Source organism: Lissotriton vulgaris, chromosome 7 (assembly GCF_964263255.1).
Source record: "Lissotriton vulgaris chromosome 7, aLisVul1.2, whole genome shotgun sequence".
Classification (NCBI taxonomy): domain Eukaryota; kingdom Metazoa; phylum Chordata; class Amphibia; order Caudata; family Salamandridae; genus Lissotriton; species Lissotriton vulgaris.
In genome coordinates, this window is record NC_141695.1 from 1,765,923,246 (window position 1) to 1,765,941,271 (window position 18,026).

Genomic DNA, 18,026 nt, shown 5'->3' on the forward strand with positions numbered 1-18,026 from the left:
TTACAGGTGCATTTGCTGAAGTCGGACCCAGGTTTGCTGCTAGTTGGTGGCAACTTCAATCTGCTGCTTAATCCAACCAGAGACAGCACATCCTCTGCTCCAGACACTAAAACCCACTCACGTCCAGTTCTCCTTGATATATGCTCCCACTTTTCCCTCATTGACATTGAGGCGTCTATGCATGTCTCGTCACTGGCCTACTCGCACTACTCCGGGTTCCATGATACCTGGACCAGGATTGACTATTGGCTAATTTCCCCGGAGGTGGTTGGGTGGGTTGATGACCTCCTTACGCTCCCACGCACCCTGTCTGACCATTCTCCCATAGTACTGAGATTGAAGATTCCTAGGGCTGGTGGCTATGAAAGACAGTGGTGCTTCCCCGGGAAGGCTTTATCAGACCTGGTTTTCATGGAGTAAATTAGGGGGGCCATTGAGGAGTATTTCGAGCTCAATACGGGTACGGTTGACACCTGGGCTGTCCTGTGAGAGGGGTTTAAGGCCACCATCAGGGGTGTATGCATTGCTAAACACATAGGCGCGCTGCGCGATATTTGCGCTGCCCTGTCCCGAATAGAACGTGCCATAGCGGCGCTGGATGCAGAACAGCTTCAACACCACACTGAGAAGAGAGAGATAAAGCGCTAACAGTTGATGGTGGAGTTTCGGGAGGAGGCCAACAGGGAACTCAGATTTTTGACTAATTCCCACATGGCTAGACAATATGGGGAAGGCGATCGACCGGGCAAATTGTTGGCACAACTACTTCGCCCCCCTTACAAATCTTCCTGCATCACGGAAATCAAGGGCCCGACAGGAGACACGCTGCGCACCACACCCGAGATCTGTGAGACCTTTTTGTCTTATTACACATCTTTGTACACGTCCACTTTAGCTGATGACACCACTGACCGAGGTAACTACCTTAATGAGATTGCGATGGTGTACTTGGAGAATTGGATGAAAGACTTCCTGGCCGATCCTATCACACCAGACAATATTGTCGAAGATATCGACTCCATGAGGGGGTCCTCAGCCCCTGGCTTGGACGGCTTCTCGGCCGACTTTTACAAGGCCTATAAGGAGCTGTTGGTTCCCCGCTTGGTGGAAGTGTACGCCGAGGCCCTCGAAACGGGATGTCTACCCCCCACCCATAGTGCTGCTCCCCAAACAGGGGAAGGATGCCACTTTGTGTGACTCTTACCGACCTGTCTCCTTATTAAACCTGGACTACAAGATCCTAGCAAAAGTCATTGCCATCCGACTTTTGTTGCTAATGGAGTCCATTATCTTCTCGGCCCAATCTGGCTTTGTGTCACATCGCTCCACCTCACTTAATCTCCAAACCCTCTTTTCCATTCTGCACCGTGTTGACCCTGCCATTCCGGCAGCGGCGGTTCTCCTAGATGCCGAGAAGGTGTTTGATTCTTTAGAATGGCCCTTCCTTATGTCTGTAATGCGCCGTATGGGAATGCCCGAGTGCTTAGTGAATACGGTGGAGTTGTTGTATACTCTTCCCACGGCCAGACTGCGTCTTAATGGTACCATTACTGACCAGTTCCGCCTGACGCGTGGCACGCAGCAGGGTTGTCCTCTGTCGCCGCTGTTGTACATTTTAGCGATGAACCCGTTGGTCCGTCATTTTCAGGAGAAGCATTTGCACCCCGGTCTCCAGTTTCGCACAGGCCCACTTTTCATTTCGCTTTACGTGGATGACACCATCCTATATGTCAGGCAGCCCCAGATCAACCTTGAGCCTTTGATCTTGGAGATAACCCGATTTGGCGAATTTTTCGGGTCTGCGAATAAACTGGCATAAATCTGTCATATTCCCACTTACGCCCAGTACAGCAGAATGGCCAATTCTGTTCCCCCTTACATGGATCCGTGACTCGGTGAAATACTTGGGAGTTCACGTTCATTTAGATACTGAATCTGTCATCAGTCTAAACTACGGTACTGCGATGACTGCCCTAGAGGGCCAGATTGAGAGATGGACTCTGCTCCCATTGTCCATGGCTGGGCGTATCGCCATAATTAAAATGATAGTACTGCCACGGTTCTTATATTTTTTCAATAATATACCTGTGCCCCTTACCAAAAAAATTTTCACACAGTTACGTTCCTTATTATTAAAGCTGTTGTGGGGAAATAAGACTCCACGTGTGTCTTGGCACATGTTGACACTCCCATATGGCACGCAGCAGGGTTGTCCTCTGTCGCCGCTGTTGTACATTTTAGCGATGAACCCGTTGGTCCGTCATTTTCAGGAGAAGCATTTGCACCCCGGTCTCCAGTTTCGCACAGGCCCACTTTTCATTTCGCTTTACGCGGATGACACCATCCTATATGTCAGGCAGCCCCAGATCAACCTTGAGCCTTTGATCTTGGAGATAACCCGATTTGGCGAATTTTTCGGGTCTGCGAATAAACTGGCATAAATCTGTCATATTCCCACTTACGCCCAGTACAGCAGAATGGCCAATTCTCTTCCCCCTTACATGGATCCGTGACTCTGTGAAATACTTGGGAGTTCACGTTCATTTAGATACTGAATCTGTCATCAGACTAAACTACGGTACTGCAATGACTGCCCTAGAGGGCCAGATTGAGAGATGGACTCGGCTCCCATTGTCCATGGCTGGGCGTATCGCCATAATTAAAATGATAGTACTGCCACGGTTCTTATATTTTTTCAATAATATACCTGTGCCCCTTATCAAAACATTTTTCACACAGTTATGTTCCTTATTATTAAAGCTGTTGTGGGGAAATAAGACTCCACGTGTGTCTTGGCACATGTTGACACTCCCATATGAGCGTGGTGGGCTTGTGTCCCTGATTTTTACCTTTATTTTTTGGTAGCACAATGCTCCTACACATATCCATGGTTCCACCCTGACGCCCGGATTGTTTATTTGAAACCGGAGGCCGACTTAGTCTTGCCGGGGCTGTTATCCACCACTCTACCGTCAGGTTTTCCCAGAGACCCGTGGGTTATTCAAACTGTTTCATCGACCTGCTGGGGGTGGGGAAGACTGCGTCGACTTACTGGCCTTGACCAGCTGTACTCTCCAGCCCTCCCATTGCCCAACCCCACCTGGCTACCAATAACAGGGGAATCTGTGGTGCGGCAAACTTTAACCAAATTCCACATTTCTACCATTGGGGACTTGACACCACTCAACAAACAACATGTCTTGGTTTAGCCAAGATAAAAGATTTAAACAACCCGTCTATACCAACGCCTATGCCTGATAGAAACACCACTACAGTAGAGGGGTTAGACGTGTCCTATATTTTAAAACAAAACAGAACAATTCCTGATTGGAATACATGGTTATTCTGGCCCACAGACACAAATAACTGTCAAGATAGATTCCTGAACTTAGGGGCCTATTATGATTGCGGTTTTCCCGCATCCTCCGGGCCGGTGGAAGCCACCGCCGGCCCGGAGGATGCGGGAAAACCGCAGCGGAGGCTTGAAAGACCCACCACCAAATTAGGATGGCTGGTGGGTCTTACAATCAGTCCTCCGCTTTTCCGCCGCGGTCAGAAGGCGACCGCGGCGGAAAAGCATTAACATGGCTGGCGGTGTCTATCAGACACCGCCAGCCATATTAGGATGGTGTAAAATGTATGCTTTTCCGGGCCGGCTTTTCCGCCGTGGAAAAGCATACTGACCTTCACTTCGGGGCCCGTTGTGGGCCCCCAGGGTGAAGGGGGAGTGGGAGGTGCACATGGGGGGTACCTATGGTACCCCCCTGCATTTGCGTGAACAAAGCAGCAGGCACCGCGCGGTGCCTGCCGCTTTGTGCACGCAAATGCTGTGCATGCATTTTTAACATTGCGGCGGGTGCAGCTTGAAGCTGCACCCGCCGCAATGTTAAAGATAGAGGATGTGACCGCCAATCTGCACGGAGGGAACGCCGCAGCCCATGCGGACGTTCCCTCCTACTCTGGGGTCGCGGACAGACTCAAGTCCGTCCGCGATCCTAATCGACCCCAAAATACAGGGGTTCAAACAGAACAGGCAGGCCCAAGATATTCCCAGAGACAACATCCAGGGATAATTACAACATACAGTGTAGGAAAACTATGCCTCGATTGGATACAGAGATCCACACTTCCCGAAATTAAGCAACACTTAACTTTACTTAAAGAAGGTGCTGACTTTCATAATGGGACCTCACAAACAGTGTCAAAAACGTTTCATATACGCCGGTATATACACAGCTTACACTGAAGCTTGGAAAGTAACACAAATTGAAACTGCAGAAAAAATACGAGAAATTGATTGTATTAATTTGGAAAAATCACTTTCTGTAGTGGACAATGGGTTAACGACTCTGTCCTCCAGAATTTATTCACTGGACAGCATTGTATCATCTGCTATTGATATAATAGAGCAGGATATGCTAATGTTACAACATGGCCAGTCCCAATTACGTTCTATTGTACAGCTATTCTGGACGTTACAAAACCTCTGTTCAGGCTACGTGCCATGGCGTCTAATCAACACAATGTCATTATTTTCTATCTTTAACCTCACTGATAGACAAATCTCATTGGCACAAAAAGGAGCATACTAAACGGTGCTGAGCATTGAAAAACTAGAAAGATTACCATTGACAATGTCAGAAAGACCTGTCATTGAATGGATAATACATGGCACCACTACAATCCTGATAACAACTTTTCAGTTTCAATACTGCCAAAAATATATACCAGCAGGCCTGTATGAAAGTTTGGGTAAAGGATACATCAAATCAACCTGGAATTGACCTTATACACATAGATGTTATAGTGAAGTGAAAAAATAGGTATTTCTTAGTGGTAACAATTGTAAAAAATGACTAAGCAGTACACTTCTGTGTCAAGGTATTAACTTGCATGGAGCCTGCGAAGGTCCATCAAACAACCTTTCATGTCATCTGCACGGCACCCTGCTACACAGATAGAGGCCTTTTTCAGACAACTTTCCAACGGTAGCTACGTTATATTAAGTGACCACAGCTGTTGCGGCATGATGCCAGGAAAAGCCTATTTCGTGAGCGTTACTTCCAGGGTCATTTGTTGTATGCAAGTATTGTATCAAAACAGCAATCCAAACATGGAGGCAGCAATATGGCCTTCTGTGAATATCTCTTATATTCGAATTGATACTTTAAGCAGAATGAAGTCTATTCTTTTACAGACAACTGTGCCTTTGACCTCGTCCAAAGAGACGTATGATCTGCAAGTTGCAAGGACAGCGGCAGAGATACATACCCTATTATCGACAAATTGCCCCGTGCATTTCGTAGAAATGTTAAGCCAAATCTTAAACATGTCAGATATCAGTGGCATCGCACATGTATTTAAGACAATTTTTTCGGGACTGTTAGCACCCTTTGAAACAGTTCTGGGCATCTTCCCGAATTTTGTGCATTCTCTTTTCGGTGGCCTGCCTCTTATTTTGGGACTCATAGCAGGAATTTTATTTTTGTTCCTTCTGCTCCGATATGGCAAGCCAAGTCACAGACAATACTCAGGTTACGATGGAAGAAACGATCCTAGCAATACGATACCGAGACCGTATCACTAAGGTCCTCGGATTGGCCCGGCTAAGAGATCTGAATACTACCTGGTTTCTTTCATTCAGACCAATCTGGCAAAATTGCATCTTACCTGTGCATTGATGTCTGCTATGCGGAGAAGAATGCATGTTAGACGTCTGTCTTACACTGCCATCAGCAGTACCAATGGATATCAATGCTTTGCTCGGTCCGGTAACGACTCATGCAACGTGTTGTCCCCAGCCACTACCTATTCTGATGACGGCATTCGTTGAGACTTCACCATTACGATTAGGTGGCGGTGAAGTACGAGATGAAAGCGGCACCACACAGGTACAACCTTCTGTGAACATTGCTGATCTAAACACCGATGAGGGCAATGCATCGCATATATGCACTATTTCTGATTTTTCAGCGTTGGCCCAACTTTCACCTACTTTTGTAGACGCATTTTTTGCTGGTCTAGCTGAGGTAATGTTCTCTCCTAACAACGAGAATAATATTTGAAAAAAAAAGCGAGCACACAGCGTTCCCTGAACTCTGAATTCGGCCTTCAGTTTTGATAAACAGCACTGCTGAAAACGTTTGGAACTATTTTTTCCCATGAAAGCGAAAATATTTTTTCCCAATTTCCAAAATATTTACTTTTTTTTGGCACAAGGTACTCTGCTTAAAGTAGAACTATTCTTAGAGAACAGAACTTCTATTTTTAGAGACTCTAGAGACAATATTTTGAATCAGCCTCTAGCACATGTACAATCTTGTATAAATATGTGATGAAATGGTCTTGACCTTTTTCTTCTGTATTAAGAGCCATTTCATGAATGTAATTTTCGTGATTCATTCAGTCAACATTCTAAATGAACAACATTTTTATCTGAATGATACCACTGCCTGAAAGCATACAGTATAATACTCATTTTCGTGTATCTATACCATTTCAAATGCACTTGATGTATTTTGGGGTGGGCTGGAAAACACATGCATACTTATATGTTTATATATTGCTTAGTATTTAGTAATGATGGACATTATACATGGAGTGTGTGTTGTGAACGTATCTAGGACCCTAATCAAATATTCCCGATTTATGCCCTTATGTGGTTATAACAAATCATATCCTTATAAAGGCATAAGAATCATATCCATATTTAGTCATAGCCAATGCAGTACAAATACGGCAAGGCTACTTCCTGAGACTCCTAGAAAGTACAACGAGTTCTTTAAACTAACCAAACCTCCAGCAACCCGGGAATTCCCCCTGCTTTTGTTTTGATTTGTCCTAAAACTCCTGCGAGTCCTGAAAGAACTGCTAGTTCTTAGTGACAGTTCTGATTGACGTCTTCTGTCCAACCTTACGTCAAACACAGCACCTTCCAGGTATAAATATACCAGCATTTGCCTTAAGCAACACACGGTGGTTTGGAGCAGAGCGGCTATCTACTTACCCAAAGCCCAGCTGATGCGAGTGCCGAAGGAAGCCGTCCCTCCCATTTGACGCACTGAGAAAGACGCTGTCTTTTCTCCTGCCGAGAAAATCCAGCTCCAGTGTTTCCAGTCACCCTTGCGGGTTACTGGGAGATCGAGTCCTGAGAACGAGATACAAGACCTCCTTCTTCTAAAACCAAGGTACGGAGCTTATTAGACCCTTACAGAATTCTTGATTCAGATTCTTGTAAAACTAACTTAACCTAAACTGCAACTCCCTTACTCCTTCCCACGTACTAGGCTTAGGTTAGGTACACTGGGGTAGGCGTATTTTAGAAGCACCAGTTGAGTACGTTTAGTCAAACTTTTATCTTTGTATGTACTGTATATATTTTATCCGTTTTAAGTATCATATGGCTGAGAAACCATATCAATGCTTTTACAGTATTATTTCATAATACTCCTTTTACTGTACGCACTTTACTTTATGATAAGTATTGCAATTGTGGCAATTCATTTCTCTTGCATGAGAAAGAAGACTGCTCAATAAATAACACCTTTTATTGAAAACGCCCGTCTCTCTATTTCTCTGCACTCTGGTGAAACTAAGCATGCACGATTGACTGAGTGAAATAGCTATCTATTGTTTTCACACGACTCTGGAGATATACTCCTTATTCTGGAGGGAGCCAAGTTGTCATGTTTATGCCGTTGTCAGAAGCTAATCCCTTCTTGTCTAATCAGGGAAGTTAACTCCTCCCTGTTCATTCGAGAAAGTTTCTAGTGACCTCTGAGCTAGCTGGCATACCTAATTAAGTCTAACATATTCAGTAGAGACCTAGCCGACCTCAGTGCTACGTCTAAACTGCCGTTTATGTTATTCCAATGCGCAGAGCCTATTGGGAATATAGGAACTACACTACAAGCCTTAATCTAGATTCAATAGCCACCTCTCTGGGGTGCATTGGGGTAGCCTCCCAGTCTATTTTGTCAAGTTCTTCCACCTTAATCTCCCACTGTTCCTTCAACTTTTTCAGGGTGTCAGGCATGTTATTGTGAAGCATGTTGTATATGAAGGAAACTGCCTTTTCACAAATTTCCCCCCAGAAGTAGCCTTCCCTCCAAGGGGGAGTAGTCAGGCAGGTTGAGTACACCAGCCCTTCTGCACAACAAGCATCAAGGTTATTGAAATATTGGGTAGTTAGTAGTAGATAATCCTGCTGAAGAGAACGGTAAGGTATACAGGCCCCGTCCTCGAGGAGATTTTAGATATCCAAATGATGTCCAAAACTCCAAAGCCCCTCAATTTCCCTGAATCCACTCCAAGGTTACTCTCTCCGCCCATGCAATACATCTGGTGGCCCTATTCCACGCCTCTATCACCATCTAAGTCACCGATAGTAACCGCCCAGCACCCTTCCCGCCATAAAGATAATGCGAATAGGAATCTGTTAGATTTGGGGGTCTCTAGTTGGCACAGGTAGGTACTTGTGACAAATAGGGACCCTTGCCTGTAGTCAGGGTAAAGGGGTACACTCCTAAAATAACCCCTGCTCACCCCCTTGGTAGTTTGGCATGAGCAGACAGGCTTCTCTCAGAGGCAGTGTGTAAAGCATTTGTGAACACATACAGTAATCAAGTGACAACACTACAGTGGACACCACACAAAGTTTATATAAAAAATAAGTATTCTTTTTATATACTTAACACAAGACCACAAACGACAAAAATCCACAATACTGTACTTGAAATGGTAGTTTTAGCTTAGTTCTGTTCAGTTCTTAAGATGCAACACTTTGAGTCAATGTACCTTACGATGCGTTGCGCTTCCACAACAAAAGTGTTGCAGCAATTGAAATGCGGCAAAGTTCTGATGCAAAGAAATAAAGAAGTGAAGATCTTCCAGATGTGGCACACTTCTCAGATGAAGGAGAAGTCTCGATTCGATGCGTCAGCTGCAGCGGCGACACCCTTGTTCCGCGATGCGACGATAGCAGCTTTGGCTGCTACACTCTTCCCTGACATTGCGAGACGCTTCCGCACAATGCGACAACTACAGCAGTGACATTTAAGATACAACGGCAGCAGCTCCAATGGCAATGCGCTTCTCCGTGGGTGCGAAGTGCTTTTCTTGATGCGGTACAATACGACAGCTACAGCTGCGACATCCAAGATGCGATGGCAGCAGCAGCGACGCTGACACACTTACTCTTCGTTGCGAGACGCTTCTCTTGATGCGGTGCAATACGACAGCTACAGCGGCGACATCCAAGATGCGACGGCAGCAGCTGCGACACACTTTTTCCTCTTGAGTCGCGCTTCCAGCTCCTTGCGACACGCAGTCCCTCAGAAGGCCCAAAACACCAGCAGCCACTTCCAAAAGAACTCTGGGGAGCTGGGGGTTGAAGTCTGTTGTCCCTGAGATTTCAGCAGAAGGCAAGCTCTGTTCCAAGCCCTTGGAGGTCCTTACAAGTTGATGAAAGAACACAAAGTCCCTTACTCCTCTCTTTGGCAGTCAGGCAACCACTGCAGGCCAATCCTCTAAGCAGCACTTCAGCTTAGGGATAGTCTCTCCTCAGTTTCTTCAGGTTCCTCTCCTCAGCAAAGGTTTCTTCTTGTTTGTCCAAAAGTGATCTAAATTATTGGGATCAGGGTCCCAATACGTATTCCCCAAAATCCTCCGTCCTCTGAGGGCAGGGGGGCCTTTGCCTAGTCCAAACCAGTTCTGGAGCACTCTGTTTACATGACCCCTTCTTTCCTTTCACAGTGCAGGGCAGAAACATCAGACGTCCCACAGGGGGTGGAGCCAGCATTGTGGAGGAAAAGCACAGCCCTGGAGCACTCTGTTGACATGACTCCTCTCCTTACACAGTGCAGGGCAGAAACATAAGACGCACCACATGGGTTGGAGCCGGCATTGTGGAGGGAAAGCACAGTTCTATTCAGGTCCCAGGTACAATCCCTCCCTCCCATCGAGATGCAGATCTCTCTATTCACCACTGGGCTGATTCATCCTGCCTCCTGGAATCCCTCAGCCCCGTCACTCAAACTCCAGACAAGGAATACACAACCTAGCAGAGGCAGGCTTGGTTAGTTTAGACAAGAAAATACCTACTTTCTAAAAGTGGTGTTTTCAAACACAGAATGTTAAAATCAACTTCACTAAAAGATGCATTTATCATTCTCAACGACAGAATAAGTTTCCACTCCCCCACAAGGAACCTTCGTTCAGCGGACCACGCCCTGACAGAGGTCCCCCGCATCCGCCGAGCCAGATCAGGAGGAAGAGCTTTCTCCTACACCGCTGCCACAGCTTGGAACTCTCTCCCATTAGGAATACGGAGCTCTCCTAACCTGCACTCATTCAGGCGAGATCTCAAGACCTGGCTCTTCGACTGACCCTCCCCTCAGCGCCTTGAGACCCTCACGGGTGTGTAGCGCGCTTCACCACTTCTGATTGATTGATTGATTGATTGATCATTCTGAGTCCAGGCATACTAAACTCAAATATCTACCATGCTCCCTGAGTCAGTTAGGATTATAGGATGTAATCATCTAACTGCCCATTCTGGCCTATGGAGAACAGATAGCCTTGCAATAATGAAAAACAAAAATGGCTGTAATTCACTATTAGAACATGCCACACAGACCAGGGCATGTCCTACCTTATACTTACAATGGACCCTGCCCTTGGGCCTACCATAGGGGTGTCTGACATGAAGAAAAGGGAAGGTTTAGGGACTGGCAAGTGGTTGCACTTGCCCAGTCAGCATGGCAGTACCAGACTGCACATAGGCTCTGCAATGGCAGGCCTTAGACACATTTTACAAGGCTGCTTCTGTGGGTGGCACAACCAGTGCTGCAAGCCCACCAGCAGCATTTGGTTTACAAGCCCTGGGCACTCCTGGTGCACTGTACTAGGGTCTGACAGGTAAACCATCCCAGCCAATCATGGAATCACTAATTCATACATCGATTTACAATAGGGTGAGCATATACACTTTAACACTGATCAGCAGTGGTAAAGTGCCCAGAGTCATAAAACCAACCAAAACAGGTCAGACAAAATACAGGAGGAAGGCAAAAAGTTCAGGGATGACCCTGCAAAAAGGGTCAAGTCCAAGAACCGTCTACTCTTTCAGTGTAACTCTGAAGAAACTAAGCATGCACGATTAGCTGAGTGAAACTGGTATCTGTTGTTTTCACGATTCTGAGAGTGTTTCAATTCTAAAGGTAAACAAAGTAATGTTTATGCGTTTGCCAGAAACTACTCCCTTCTTGTTTACAAGGAGTTTCTAGTGGCCTCTGAGTTAGCTGGCACACAAAGTAATTAAGTTTAATATACTCGATAGGGGCATACTGACCTCAGTCCTATGCCAAATCTATAGGGTATATTATTCCAATGCGCAGGAGCAAGGCTTGATTCCCGTGCACCATTTCCGCAGTAGGACAAGATCCCCAAGGTCCGTTCACTGGGATGGGGAGTTCCTGTATGTTCTACTTGCGAAACTTAGCCCATCTGATCTCCAGTGAAGTCCCAACATTTAAAGTGAAAAGCATTCCCTGGACCCTAGCTCCTCACAACCTCTCAATGGGCTCCTCCCAGCACAGCACCATGCAAGGGATGCTTACTGACTCTCTCCACCGGTCAGCAGCCAACTCACCATCACTCCTAGGGACTCAGCTCACAGCTTCCTCTGATAAGCAAGTAGCCGTTATACCTGCAGGACGAGGACCGCTATGACATCCATGTCAGCAGAGAGGGTATATGAAGGCGAGATCACCCGCTTACTTCAGAGCAGGTGCCTCCTGCGCTATCTGACAGACGCCACATCTGCTAGAGAGTCAGTCCGGCCCATGAGTACTGGCACACTTCACCTGCAGCCTCCCCCACACTACATAGACACCAAAGCATGTCTCGGTCAGCAGTCAGGCGGGGTGTATAGGGCACCAAAGGAGCTCCATGGGGTCAAATACTCCCACCACCAGCCTCCCAGGCCACCCTTCTGGGCAGCTGAAAGGATTCCATTTCTCGTCGCCTCTATTGCTAATGATGGACCGCTGCCATTTTGCAAGATGGGTCCAGGCTCTTACCATTGCTGCCACTTTGCAGAAAGATCCACTCATCTCACTAGGCAGGGTGGGTTAGACGCAGAGGTACCTTGGGCCACAGGATTAACATAGCATTCAGTGCATCCCAGCCGGAGCTCTGTGCTCTGTCCCTTGAATGGTAAAGTTGGATTTGTAGTTACCATTCTAAAAATTCCACTTTTCCCGTGCTCACTAAGCCACTGGAGTCAAGCTATGCTGGCTGAAGACGGCTGATAGCCAGAAACCGGTCCTAGGATGCTTGATTCCGGTCCAGGGAAGACATGGCTTGGCAGTTCAGTCTGGACTGTTCCCATGAGGCACAGGGTCAAGACTGATTTGCATATGGCCATGTCTGAACTGGGGTGGCTGGTGAGCAAAATAACGATGGATTAAACCCAGATCTGTGACTGGGGGTGAATGTTTTGCCATTGTGCAACATTCTGTCCATCATCTTGTGTGTTTTACTTTTAGAAAGTTGGGCATTTTCCTGTTCTTAGCTATGCGATGTCTGCTGCCTGTCTCTGATTTATTTATTTATTTATTTATTTAGTGTGTTTTGGTATCGCGCACAGCTACCCCAACGGGGTGTCCCGGCGCTCCTGTAAAACTACATGCAGACCTTTGATGGTAAATTGAGGCAGAAGTAACTCAGCAGAACAGGTGAGTTTTGAGTGCTCGCCGGAAAGGTTGTTCATCTTTGATCAGCCGGATGGCAATAGGAAGTTTATTCCATAGGGCCAATGTCAACACTGGGAAAGTTTTCCCACCTGAGCGGGATTTCCTAAATCTAGGAACCGACAGGAAGTTTTTTGACGAGGAACGTAGGGTCCTGAAGTTATTATAAGGAATCAAACAGGAAGACAGATATGCGGAGCCTTTACCCTGCATTGCCCGATGAGCTAGTACCAAAGCTTTAAATTCGGCCCTTTTTTGCAGTGGTAGCCAGTGGAGTTTGCGGTGGTGAGGGGTAATGTGCTCACGTAGGGGGAGACCGGTAACCAATCGCACCGCCGCATTCTGTACTGTCTGAAGGCGATGACTGAGCCCTACAGATAGGCCAGAATAGAGGGCATTGGCGTAGTCCAGGTGTGAAGTGATCAACGCCTGGACAACAATCTTCCTGGTGTTACTCGGCAGAAAGTGAATGAACTTTTTTATCATTCTAATCTTGGCTAGACAGGCAGTAGAGACTGTATGCACTTGATGATAAAAAGTAAGGTTGGAGTCCCATCTCACTCCAAGATTCTTCACAGATTCTTTTGGGAGGGGGGGTACTTAAGTCGGTAGGCCACCAAATATTAGGGTCAAGTGGAGAAGGCTGGTGAAAAAAGAGAACCTCCGTTTACCCAGCATTCAGTCTAAGAAAATTATTGTCCATCCAATGGGCAATAGTACGGAGACAATTTTTTAATGGATCAAAAGTTGAGGGAGAGATGTTATCAAATGAAAACATAAGCTGGATATCATCAGCATAGGAGGTGACCTTTATACCAGTTTGGGCGATGATATCGAAAAGTGGGGAAAAATAAACGTTAAATAAGAGGGGGCTCAGCGAGGAGCCTTGAGGGACTCCCCACCGAAGCGGACGACTTTCAGAAATGAATGGGGGGGTAAACACTGCCTGGGTCCGGCTAGACAAGAAGGATGAAATCCATCCTAAGGCCGTGCCCTGGATACCTTTTGAATGCAGGCGATCAAGGAGGAGGGGGTGGGAGACGGTGTCGAATGCTGCCGACAAGTCCAGTAGCACCAACACCGCTCTTGATCCCTCGTCCAGCCTCCATCTTACTGCCTCTGACATCTCGATGAGAGCCGACTCAGTGCTGTATCCTGGTCTAAAGCCGTGCTGAGAATCGTGAAAAGCACCTGATGTTTCGAGAAAGCTGGCTAGTTGTTGTTGAGCAAGTCTTTCTAGTACTTTAACAGGGGCAGGCAGTAGAGAAATAGGCCTGTAGTTGGCAGGATCACAGGGATCGGCGCTGGCCTTCTTAATTATCGGAACCAGGCGTGCTTGTTTCCAGGTGTCGGGGAAAACTCCCAGCTGTGGTGAGTCATTCCATATTCTGTTCATAAAGGGATTAAGAATGGGAGCTAAGGATTTGTAATGTTTAGCCGGCCATGGGTCCAGAGGAGAGCCAGATTTAATTTTAAGAAGTTCTGCAAGAGATTGTTCCAGAGAAATCTCTGCAGAATCAACGAACAGGGACTCAGGGCCAGGTAGAGAAACGGATATAGGACTTTTATATAGTGAGGTGTTGGTAGGGAAAGAATCATGAATGGTGGCTATTTTATTCTCGAAAAAGACAGAGAGATTATCACAGAGAGTCTGTGATACCACTGGAGGTCGTTTCAATGCCAGGGGATCTGTGAAGGATCTGACTGTCTCAAATATTTCCCTTGATGAACCTTGGGAACGATTAATTTTTTCTTCTAAGAATATTCTTTTATGTTCAATGATCTTTTTCCTATAGTTTTTCAGGGCGGCTTTGTAAAGAATTTTACGGTCTGGTGAGAAGGTGATTCTCCAACGTCTCTCAAGACGTTTACATTCTGATTTGAGCTTGCGAAGATCATTCGAATACCATGGGGCCGAGGGAGCAGAGGGATAGGTTTTTATGGGCCTAATAGGGGCGATCTGATCGATTGCCGAAGTAATGTGATCATTAATGTGTGTTAATCGTGTATCAAGGTCAAGGCTCGTATCAAAGTGGTCAACAGATAAGAGGTGAGGAGCTAGGCTATCAGAAGAAATCCTACTCCAGTTTCTGCCCAGTTGTTTAGCCGGACGGACATGACGGTTTGTGCGGAGGCAGGGAAATATGAAAGGGACAAGCAGGTGATCCGACCAGACTACAGGAACAGGATTGAGTGTGACTAGGCCTTCCAAGTTCGTACAGATTAAATCAAGAGTGTGGCCTGCTTTGTGCGTTGGACCACTGACAACTTGATTCAGTCCGCCGTCAGCCAGAGTGGACAAGAAATTAAGGGAGGCAGTATTGTCCATATTGTCAACATGAAGGTTGAAATCCCCAAGGCGGGTGAAATTGGCATAATGCAATGAAGCTTGTAGGGCGTAATCCAAGAAGACTGGAAGGTGGGATGGTTTAAAATTGGGAGGTCGGTGCGCCAGGAGGCCGGAGAATGTAAAATTGGGCGAAATATTAATACAAAAAGGAAGCGCTTCAATGCGTTCCACTTGATTATAGGCGAAAGACGAAATAGACCAATGGTGTTCTATATATTATGGCCACTCCTCCCCCCGGGTGTGAGCTCTGTCTGTTGGCACTGAATATATTATAGCCCGACGGGATTGCTAGATGTAGCACAGGATTGGTGTCATCTCCTAACCACATCTCAGTAAGAAACAATACATCCCATTTATCTTCTTCCAAAGTATGGAATACGTCAAGGGAGTGTTTGACTAAGGATCGGCAGTTGAGCAGGCCAGCTTTTAAGCGTGTCTGCAGAGAAGAAGTCTGTAGAAGAAGGCAGTTATGTTCTTCATAGCCGGGAAGGTCCGATGAGCATTTCATAAGTGGAAAGATAGGGTTGGCAGCAGCGCTAATACATGATGGAATAATACAGTGTAGAGGTCGCAGGGATTTAAGCCCAGCGCTGTCATAAGTTGTGAGAGTGGGGATTGCCCAGGATGACAGTACCTGCGTCTGCGGCCGCATACTGGTCGCGGACGGGCGCAGACGGGCAGGACTCTGGCGCGACTCCGGCGCAGGTCCGGCGCGTCCGCTGATCGCGTCCGCTGCGCGGAGGCATGGACTTCCGTTTATATAGTGGCCAATCGGGTGCCTTCAAAGGCTAGCCCACTCCAAAATGGCCGACAAAGTTAGTTAATCACCTCAAACAGCGTTCAATTCGGCTGGGGTGAGTTTTAATTAAGGAGATTCAGGTTCCTGACCCCCATCTAGCAGGAAACCGAGAGGCAAGTAAACAATGCCACTTTGTAGTCAAGCGGAGGCAGAGGGGACTTAGTGGAGCGAGGGGGGAGGCAAAACACGAACAGCTTAGCTTCGTAATCAAGCTAAGTAATGTGCAGTTAAAACGCTGTAAGGACAGCTAGGCAACAGTTCACTTTGTGTATTCACTCTAGACAGCCACACACAAAGGAAGGCTGGGTGTGACTCTATGCATCTTCCTTGGAGGAAGGTAGGGAGGAGCTGGGCACTGCCCTACTCTTACTACTGAATATGCTGGGCCCTGTCCTCACACAAAGGGCTGTTTAACCCCCTGTGGTGAGTCTGGAGCCAGGGCAGAGAGAAAAGAAATGTTAGTACTTCAAAGACCCTTCTTTGAAGTCACCCCCACTTGAAAGGCACAATGAGTATAAGTATAAGTATCGAACCTCTTATCCTACAGAGTATACGTCTGGACCTAAAACCAATTTGCCAAAATGAACTGCTGTGCTATGGACTGCCACACTATTGTTCTGCTGCTTTGGAAGGCTCTGCTCTCTGCAGCCTGCTGATCTGTCTGATTGGACCTACATCACTGAAACCAGAGTGGTTCTAAGGGCTAATTAACTAGCCTCCTGTCTTCAAAGACTCAGGGACATCAAAGTCTTTAACCCTGCTCCTGGTTCACTGGAAGTGAACCCCAGGGCTTGCTCCAGTGCAACCGACGCATCCTCTGCTGCAAGAGCAGAATCTACTAATCACAGCTGTTGCAGGAAAAGGAACTGGACAATCGCACTCGGAACTGCTGCATCGCCATCGGAACTGCCACATTGGAACCGCTGCATTACCACCACTTTGGAACCGGCACTTCGCACACCAGTGAACCACCATGTTCTCATTTGAGAACACCAACAAATCTTCTCCTTGCAGGATAGACAAAGACGCATTGCTTGGCTTCACCCCGCATGTCGTTGATTGCAACCTGGATTAAAGTATGTTTGTTCAGCGGGCCCTGTTTCTGGCCCGCTATCCATCGCGGTCGGCCTGAACTCTTAACTTTTTCCCGGTCCAGCGAGACCAATTAATTCATTAACCATTTACTGTTTCTAAGCACTATTTTTACATTTAATCTTTAAAAAAAAGTCATCTCTTGACTTCTACTTATATTTTTGTCATTTTGGTCTTGTTTTATTTTTGAAATAATACTTTCTTTTTCTAAACCTGTGTGTAGTGATTTTGTGGTGTTTTCACTGTTTTAAGTGTTTGACCTATTTTACACTTTGTCTCTTAAATTAAGCCTGCCTGGTCAGTGCCAAGCTACCAGGGGGTGAGCACAGATTAATTTATGGTGTCTATCAACTTACCCGGACTAGGACTGTCATTCTGCCACCCAGAAATCCAATTTCTAACACCACACATGAAAGGACAGAGCATGCCGTATAGTAGGTCTTAGCAGTAATCAGGCCTTTTCTGGTGCAGTTCAGCTCTCTCCCGTTCAGATAACACAGCTCAGCAACTTGCCTTGCTGCACTGCCTGAACTGTCTGTATCCAGGCCAGAATTTTGTACTGAAAGAGTAGGTTCCAGTATATGTCTTATCCTAGACAGAACGCACACATCCCTGCAACATGGTGCAAAGGTTGTGCATTGCGCTAGGCAGGCTTTGAGGGAACCAGTGCAGGAGAAGACACAAGTATCAGGTAATTTCAAAATAATACTATGGTTGCTCTCGCACACTGTGCTGAAAATATTATATCTACCCCCTCAGAGTGAACAATCCCCTTTGTCATTCTTTCCATTCATGCAATGCTGATCCTTTTTATGGCTTCTGTCTGCGGCAGAAGATGGTGCAGATATGACAATGAGAACAAGAACGTCATGGTTACCATGGCTTACCTTTGCAAGTGGCCGTACATTGCCTGATCTCCATGCTTTAATTTCTGCAAACAAAAGTGACAGTATTAGGATACGTTCAGAAGATATGTTGCTGGGTTGCAATGAGATGGGCGGGCTTACTCTGACTTTTGTTCTGTGACATTTAT

The 18,026-nt window shown here is 46.5% G+C and overlaps 1 protein-coding gene across 1 annotated transcript in view; it reads right to left on the minus strand.

Annotated features, from left to right (window-relative positions):
* Positions 1 to 18,026, minus strand: part of LOC147706622 (uncharacterized) — a 182,268-nt gene that overhangs the window by 67,636 nt on the left and 96,606 nt on the right. Inside the window, exon 8 of the mRNA XM_086929106.1 lies at positions 17,881 to 17,924. Within this exon, the coding sequence (XP_086785232.1) occupies positions 17,881 to 17,924 (44 nt within the window). The remainder of the gene's footprint in view (positions 1 to 17,880; positions 17,925 to 18,026) is intronic.